The sequence below is a fragment of the Oryx dammah genome, unplaced genomic scaffold (assembly GCF_014754425.2).
Source record: "Oryx dammah isolate SB20612 unplaced genomic scaffold, SCBI_Odam_1.1 HiC_scaffold_5, whole genome shotgun sequence".
In the NCBI taxonomy this organism is placed as follows: Eukaryota; Metazoa; Chordata; class Mammalia; order Artiodactyla; family Bovidae; genus Oryx; species Oryx dammah.
The window spans coordinates 104,776,356-104,784,307 of NW_024070189.1; the positions used below are offsets into that span (position 1 = coordinate 104,776,356).

The 7,952-nt window shown below is 62.9% G+C and overlaps 1 protein-coding gene across 15 annotated transcripts in view; it reads left to right on the plus strand.

The window, feature by feature from the left end:
* The window catches only part of OBSCN (obscurin, cytoskeletal calmodulin and titin-interacting RhoGEF), a 211,153-nt gene that overhangs the window by 128,072 nt on the left and 75,129 nt on the right, over window positions 1-7,952 (plus strand). For 13 of the 15 annotated variants that reach the window (XM_040241284.1, XM_040241286.1, XM_040241289.1 and 10 more), the window contains 12 exons: window positions 1,579-1,863; window positions 2,017-2,283; window positions 2,447-2,716; window positions 3,736-4,002; window positions 4,266-4,532; window positions 4,723-4,835; window positions 4,944-5,097; window positions 5,281-5,442; window positions 5,552-5,656; window positions 6,400-6,666; window positions 7,098-7,367; window positions 7,489-7,755. In XM_040241284.1, coding sequence (XP_040097218.1) covers window positions 1,579-1,863; window positions 2,017-2,283; window positions 2,447-2,716; window positions 3,736-4,002; window positions 4,266-4,532; window positions 4,723-4,835; window positions 4,944-5,097; window positions 5,281-5,442; window positions 5,552-5,656; window positions 6,400-6,666; window positions 7,098-7,367; window positions 7,489-7,755 — 2,694 coding nt within the window. Of the gene's footprint in view, window positions 1-8; window positions 285-1,578; window positions 1,864-2,016; window positions 2,284-2,446; window positions 2,717-3,735; window positions 4,003-4,265; window positions 4,533-4,722; window positions 4,836-4,943; window positions 5,098-5,280; window positions 5,443-5,551; window positions 5,657-6,399; window positions 6,667-7,097; window positions 7,368-7,488; window positions 7,756-7,952 lie in introns of all 15 variants that reach the window. The other 2 variants (XM_040241291.1, XM_040241296.1) reach the window with 1 other exon arrangement.

Sequence of the window (7,952 nt, forward strand, 5' to 3'; positions counted from 1 at the left end):
GTCTGCAGAGCCCTCGGTGGTGTTCGCCAAAGAGCAGCCGGCACGCAGTGAAGTGCAGGCCAAGGCAGGAGCTCGCACCACACTGAGCTGCGAGGTGGCCCAGGCCCAGACGGAGGTGACCTGGTACAAGGATGGGAAGAGGCTGAGTTCGAGCTCAAAAGTGCATGTAGAAGCCAAGGGCTGCACCCGGCAGCTGGTGGTGCAGCAGGCGGGCAAGGCGGACGCCGGGGAGTACAGCTGCGAGGCCGGGGGCCAGAAGGTTTCCTTCCACCTGGATGTCACAGGTGGGTGCCAAGGCTGGGTGGGGGGGCGTGAGTGCAGGGGATGCTGGGCCCTGGGGTCCTCTGCTGGGTTCTCCACGGATGCAGTCAGCTCTGTCCCCCGGCAAGGCCCTTGAGCGGCAGGACACCTGCCAGAGCCCCGAGTCCAGGACACTCTTGACATCCCTTCCCTCAGATTCCTGCTTCTCCCTGCCACATCCATACCTTTCCCAGCGTGAAACCTGCCACAGAGGCTTTCTCAGCCATCTGCAGGCTGTTGAAATGGCCATTCTGTCTGTGGTCGGCAGGGGGCACTACTCCCATATTAAGTCTTCCTGGGCAGCTGTGGAGCGCTGCTCTGGGGCACTTCTGGCCTTGAATGCCCCTGCCTTCACTGGGTCTGGCGCCCCTGTCTCGGCTCGGGCCCCTGACCGTCCAGCTGTATTTAGGTCAGCCTGTTGTGTTGGCCTCTGCTCAGATGCCCATTCTGTCCTGGGCCTGAGCCAAGTGGGTATATTGCCTGCTTGCTCCTTGTCCCTCCTGCTGCTGGTGACATCACTGGGTTTCAGAGTCCTGAGCTCAATGACCCTGTCTCTGTCTAACCCTGTCCCTAACCCTAACCCTAATGGCCACCTTCCCCCACCTGTGGCCCTGGCATCTGATCCTGCAGCCAGTATGGTCTTTCCAGGTGGTCCCCTGGATCAGCCCTCACAGGGACCCTCTTAGGTCCCCTCCCAGGGCCTCCCTCACCCTCTTCTCGGCCCTGGCCTTTCCCTCACGCTTGGCTGCTGGAGGCACTCAGGCTATTTCACATGTCTCAGTCTTTGCCCGGCCTCTCCCCTCCGTGCAGGGGGTTCCTCTGCTGAGCTTGGCCTCCTCTGCTGCCCTTCCTGGCCCTGTTCCCTCCTGCTCTTCTGGAATGCTGGCCCAGCCCCAGGCTGGATCAGGGTCATTATGTGCCCCGCTTTCCCTGCCTTAGCTGCTCATGGGGCCCAGTGCCCCTTGGGGTAGGGCAGGGATCCTGGACTCCGAGCTCTTGGTGGACAGAGCTTGTGGCCCCCAGGCCTGTGGTCCCAGGTGGCTCCTCCTCACGGCCCTGTGCTGCCCCTGGGAGCCTGGATGGTGCCTGGCAGGTGGAGTGTGGCCCTGAGGTGTTCCTCTCTGGCTTGCTCAGCAGAGAGGCCGCGGTGGAGAGGCAGACAGCCTAGGCAGTTTCATTTCAAGTCTTCTCCCACCACGTGGTCTGGAGGGGGCTGGGATTCAGGCCAAGGATGTGGGGGTCCCCTGTCTAATGTTCCTTTGTTATCCCCCTGCCCAGAGCCAGAGTTTGAGCCCCCCGCCCCAGAGAAACCCAGGCGCAGGGAACCGCTGGTGGTCAGGGAACACGAGGACATCGTCCTGACAGCCACTCTGGCCACGCCGTCTGTGGCCGCCGTGACGTGGTTCAAAGATGGTGTGGAGATTCGCCGCAGCAAGCGGCATGAGATGGCCAGCCAGGGGGACACCCACACCCTGACCATGCGTGGGGCTCAGACCCTGGACAGCGCTGTCTACAGCTGCCGCGTGGGCGCAGAGGGGCAGGACTTCCCGGTGCAGGTGGAAGGTGAGCGGCTCCGCCGGGTGGTCCTCTGGGAACCCCTTGTTGGCAGCATCCTGGAGTGGAGACTGGGTGGGGCTCCGGGCGTGCAACCAGGCGGCTCGGAGCTGGTCCCGCGGCCTGAACCCTGCCAGGCTGACGTCCCCTCCCCTCCCCTAGAGGTGGCTGCCAAGTTTTGCCGCCCCCTGGAGCCCGTGAGCGGGGATCTGGGCAGCACGGTGACGCTGGTCTGTGAGCTGAGCCCTGCGCAGGCTGAGGTGGTGTGGCGCCGCGGAAGCACGCAACTCCGGTCCGGCAAACGCTTCCAGATGGCGGCTGAGGGGACTCAGCGCTCGCTCACGGTGTCGGGCCTGCGGGAAGAGGATGCAGGGGAATACGTGTGTGAAAGCCGCGACGACCACACCAGCGCCATGCTCACCGTTATCGGTATGCGTGTGCCAGGTCCGCGGGCTGAGTCGCCAGGGAGGATGGGTAGCTTGGCGGAGCATTCTTGGGAGGCTTCCTGGAAGAGGGGTCCTTCCACGGAGTCTGCCAGAGAGGGAAGCCCCGCCTATCCTGTCTGTATCTCAAGTGGAGCCCCTGTCCACAGTACCCCGCATGGTCAAGTTCACGTCTGGGCTGAGTGCGGTGGTTGCGGAGGAGGGGTGCGAGGCCACTTTCCAGTGTGTGGTGACCCCCAGCGACGTGGCGGTCACATGGTTCCGAGATGGTGTCCAACTACAGCCGGGCGAGAAGTTTCTCATATCGCAGAAGGGTGCCAGCCACAGCCTGACCATCTTAAGCCTGGCCCTGGAGGATGCCGGCCAGGTCACTGCAGAGGCTGAGGGCATCCAGTCCACGGCTGCGCTCCGGGTCCGAGGTGAGCTTGTGGGGCGGCAGGGAGGGCACCACAGCTTCTTGTACCAGCTTCTCCTAGTGAGCTGGTTCCCAGCTGGCTGTACTGATACACCCTGCTGCCGGCCTGGATCCAGCTCCTTGGGCTGACTTCAGAGGACGTGGGTTTGTCAGCTGCAGAGTGGGACCATGGGCCCAGACACCTGCTCTGAAGGGGAGATGGTAAACTCTTGCAGTGCACCCCTGGCGAGAGAGTGGGTGGAGGTCGTGATCCAGGGGGTCTTCCTGGAGGAAAGGACCCTTGCAGAGCCCAGAGGTGGGGGAGATGGCAAGGTGGGCAAGCATATGCAGGGGATGGGGTTGCGCTTGGCTCACTGAAGCCAGGTTGTGTGGAGAGAGCCAGAACTTTACCCCAGGGGAGCCAAGCCATCTCATGAGGAAGGGAGTAAAATGGGTAGATTCACTTCTGCCCATGGCACAACCTGAGTCTGCGAGGACTCCTCAAACATTTCTCTTCCTTAATGTGGTACACCCAGGGCCTAGCTGAACAGGGTGCAGCTGGTCTGGGGGCTTGGAGTCTGCCTGTCTCAAGAGCTCTCTGTTCCTATGCTTCTGCTCACCAGCCGCACTTAGGAGCTTCAGGCTCTTACGGGCGTGGCAGGAGGTAGTTCAGAGGAGGGGAACAGTAGGTGGCAGGGGGACTGGGCGAGAAGAAGCCCTCCTGAGGTGTGGCTGTGCGTGTGCTCAGTAGCTCAGTCGTGTCCGACTCTCTGTGACCCCATGGATGGCAGCCTGTCGGGCTTCTCTGTCCATGGGAGAGTGGGTTGCCATGCCTTCTTCCAACTGAAGTGCTGTTATCCACCCATAAAGTCATACCTGCGCACACGTACAGCTGAGCCCTGAGTATGGCCAAGGCCTTCCCTAGCTCAGAGTCGGAATGTGGTGGAGGGCAGGTCTGCTGGCTGGGGCTCGTGGGCGTCGCCCTGCCTTGCTTTTCTGAGAGTAAACAGTGGCTCTGGTGATCTCCTTCTCTCATGACCGCAGAGGCTCCAGTGCTGTTCAGAAAGAAGCTGGAGCCGCAGACCGTGGAGGAGCGGGGCTCGGTGGTCATGGAGGTGGAGCTGACACGGCCGTGGCCGGAGGTCAAGTGGACACGCAATGCTGTAGCACTCGCGGCGGGCGAGAAGGTGGAGATCCACGCCGAGGGCGCACAGCACCGTCTGGTTCTGCACCGTGTGGGTTTCGCTGACCGCGGCTTCTACGGCTGCGAGACGCCAAATGACAAGACACAGGCCAAGCTGACTGTGGAAAGTGAGCAGCTAAACGAGCTTGGTCCAGGGGTTGAGCATTGAGGAGGCAGAGGGGGTAGGAGGAGAGGGGAACTCCGTCTGGGGGCAGGGCCTTGGAAAAGGGGGAAAAGGGAAGAAGACCCTGCGCTTGGCAGAGGCCGGGGAGGAGGGGAAGGGAGTGAGGGGCGGGGAGGCCTCCCCGCAGGGCACTGTGAGGCTCCCGGGGGCTGGCCCGAGGCCAGGGTCTCGCTGCCGTGGCTCATCCTTCCCTTGTGTGTCCCGTAGTGCGCCAGGTCCGGCTCGTGCGGGGCCTGCAGGCCGTGGAGGCGCAGGAGCAGGGCACGGCCACTATGGAAGTAGAGCTGTCCCACGCTGACGTGGAGGGTACCTGGACTCGGGATGGTCTTCGGCTCCAACCGGGACCCAACTGCCAGCTGGCGGTGCACGGCTCCACACACACCCTCACGCTGTCACGGCTGCAGCAGCAGGACGGTGGCTTGGTGGCCTTCAGGGCGGAGGGCGTGCACACCTCTGCTCATCTGGTGGTCACTGGTGGGTGCTCATAGGTGGGGCAGCACTCACTCCAGAGTGTCTGCCCCTGTCCCTACGGTACCAGGGAGGCAGGTGGGGCATCGTAGGGGAGGGGACTCCTTCCTAAAACCAGCTGAGTGACTCCAGCCGGTTCAGACCCTGTCCCCGCACAGAGGCCCTGCTTCTCAGCACTTGCCTCCTGTCTTCCCAGAGCTGCCTGTGAAGTTCGTCCGCCCTCTGCAGGACGTGGTCGCCACAGAGAAGGACAGGGTGGCCCTGGATTGTGAGCTCTCACGCCCCAATGTGGATGTGCGCTGGTTGAAGGTGCCTGCGAACTCCTCTGCCCCCTCTTGCCTCTAACCAGGAGTGGGCAAGTGTCAGACCACTCTGCTAGGCAGTGCCAGGCCTTGACCCGGCCTCGTTCCTTCACAGGACAATGTGGAGCTGCGGGTAAGCAAGGCCATGGGCATGGTGGCCCAGGGGGCCTGCAGAAGTCTCGTCATTTACCGATGTGAGTTTGGAGACCAGGGCGTGTATGTGTGCGACGCCCACGATGCTCAGAGCTCGGCCTCCCTGAAGGTGCAAGGTGAGGGCTGGGTGGGTGGCTGCAGGGACCTCCCGGCCTCCTACCGCGTCCCCCAGCAAATGCTTGGCCCTCTGGTTCTGCCCTTGTGCCCAGCCTGTACCCCGTCGGCAAGCTGGGCCGGGGGTGGTGGTCAGATAGGCGGCCTGTGCCTCGGGGTGTAGCAGGGCCCGCTCTGTGCCCCAGGCCGGAATGTGCAGATCGTGAGGCCTCTGGAGGATGTGGAAGTGGTGGAGAAAGAGGGTGCCACCTTCTCCTGCGAGGTCTCCCATGATGAGGTGCCTGCGCAGTGGTTCTGGGAGGGCAGTAAGCTCCGGCCCAGTGACAACGTGAGGATCCGCCAGGAAGGTGAGACGGGGACAGTGGGGGGACAAAGCAGGGGTCCTCCCCACTTCCTGCCCCCAGGCCACCCCTCCCCATCCCCTGACCTTTAGTGCTGAGTGGGCTTTGTCCCCAGGAAGGGCATACACTCTCATCTATCGGAGGGTCCTGGTGGAAGATGCAGGGGAAATCAAGTTTGTAGCAGAAAATGCGGAATCGCGAGCCCAGCTCCGAGTAAAAGGTAATGGGAGCCCCAAACAAGGGAGGGGCTGGACAGTGTCTGTGTGGACAAGTACACGTGCTGAGTCTTACGGGGCTGAAAGGCCTGCTGTCTTTGTCCTGGGGAACCTCCCGGAATGAGGTTAGAAATGACCCAGGAGGAGGGAAAGGGGTGTTCCCTCCTCAGCAGGAAGAGAGTGGACCAGGGGAGGCAGTCTTGGGGTCTCCTTCTTTGTTGGAAATGTAGTTACCAGTAAATTCTCCCTCCTGGGACCTCAGCAAATGCTGGAGAGAAAGGGTGTGAGGCCCCGGCAGGAGGTGAGCGTACAAGCCTTTTGTCTGGTGACAGTCAAGGTGTTGGTGGAGCAGGAGGGAGGAAGGGCCTGGGAACAGGCTGGGGGTAGGGGGCCGGGTGTTGGATAGTATGGAGGGGACAGGGTGCAGAGGATTCAGGGTGTGCAGGGTAAGGGGAAGGCTGTGTGGGGAGGGGATGGATGGGGTGTCAGGGTGGCGTGGGCACGCACATGCTGAGGGCCCCCTGGACGAGTCCTCGTGGTCAGAGGTGAGCAGCACGTCCCCGGCCAGCCTGAGAGTGAGACTCCACCGCGCTGCCTGCTGGCTCTGGCGGGCAGGTCACCTGGGCTCTTTTTAGCCTGCCCATAGGGTCCCAGTTTGGCTGGTGGGAAGATGCACAGCCCGAGCACCCTGTCCTGGGGGTTCGGGCTCGCTGTGCACCCACTCTGACCCCACGGGGTATACCCCCAGAGCTGCCCGTGTCCATCCTCCGCCCGCTGCGGGATAAGATCGCGATGGAGAAGCACCGCGGCGTGCTCGAGTGCCAGATGTCCAGGGCCAGTGCCCAGGTGCGGTGGTTCAAGGGTAGCGTGGAGCTGCACCCTGGGGCCAAGTACGAGATGGTCAGCGACGGCCTCTACTGCAAGCTGGTCATCAACGCTGTCCAGCCTGAGGACGAGGACACCTACACGTGTGATGCCGGCGACGTGAAGACCAGTGCACAGTTCTTCGTAGAAGGTTGGGGCAGGGCCAGGTGGAAGCTGTTCCTTTTTTCCCCAGGAGAAGGGTTGTGGCCTGTGGCACTTGGAGGCTTGGGCTTCCCAGGTGGTGCTAGTGGTAAAGAACCCGTCTGCCAGTGCAGCAGACGTAAGAGGCCTGGGTTCAGTCCCTGGGTGGGGAAGATCCCCTGGAGGAGGGCAGGGCAACCCACTCCAGTATTCCTGCCTGGAGAATCCCATAGACAGAGGAGCCTGGCAGACTACAGTCCATAGGGTCGCACAGAGCTGAACACAACTCTGAGAAGGGCCTGACGGGTGACCTCGGGGTGCTCCCAGGAGGATGTCAGTGTCCCTGAGAGGGTCTGTTCCCAGGAGCAGGCCCTGCAGAGGTGAGGGGGCGGCTCGCGACCCTCCCGCGGGACTGCCCCGCTGACTGGCCCTCGTCCACAGAGCAGTCCATCGTGGTTGTGCGGGGCCTGCAGGATGTGACGGTGATGGAGCCGGCACCCGCCTGGTTCGAGTGTGAGACCTCCATCCCCTCGGTGCGGCCCGCCAAGTGGCTCCTGGGAAAGACGGTGCTGCAGGCGGGGGCTGACGTGGGGATAGAGCAGGAGGGCACGGTGCATCGGCTGACGCTGAGGCGCACCTACTCCACCATGACGGGGCCAGTGCACTTCACCATCGGCAAATCGCGCTCCACCGCCTCCCTGGTGGTCTCTGGTGAGAGGGCGCTGGCCAATGGCTCGGCTGAGGGTGGACAGGGCCTGGGGCGCGGGACTTCTGTCCTCGTTCTGTCCTGGCCCACTTTATGCCTGCTTCCCTCTTTGCTTTCCCACGGCAGACATTCCCGTGGTGCTCACACGGCCCCTGGAGCCCAAGGTGGGGCGGGAGCTGCAGTCCGTCGTCCTGTCCTGTGACTTCAAGCCTCCCCCCAAGGCTGTGCAGTGGTACAAGGAGGAGACGCCCCTGGCGCCATCCAGCAAGTTCAAGATGAGGCTGGAGGGCCACATGGCAGAGCTGCGAATCCTGCGGCTCACCCCTGACGACGCTGGTGTCTACCGGTGCCAGGCCGGCAGCGCCCAGAGCAGCACGGAGGTCACTGTGGAAGGTAGGGAGAGAGGGGGCGTGGCCCCCAAGTGTCTCTAGGAGGTCACTGTGGAAGGCAGAGAGTGAGGGGGCCCCAAGGGTCTCTAGGAGGTCACTGTGGAAGGCAGAGAGTGAGGAGGCCCCCAAGGGTCTCTAGGAGGTCACTGTGGACGGCAGAGAGTGAGGGGGCCCCTAGGGTCTCTAGGAGGTCACTGTGGA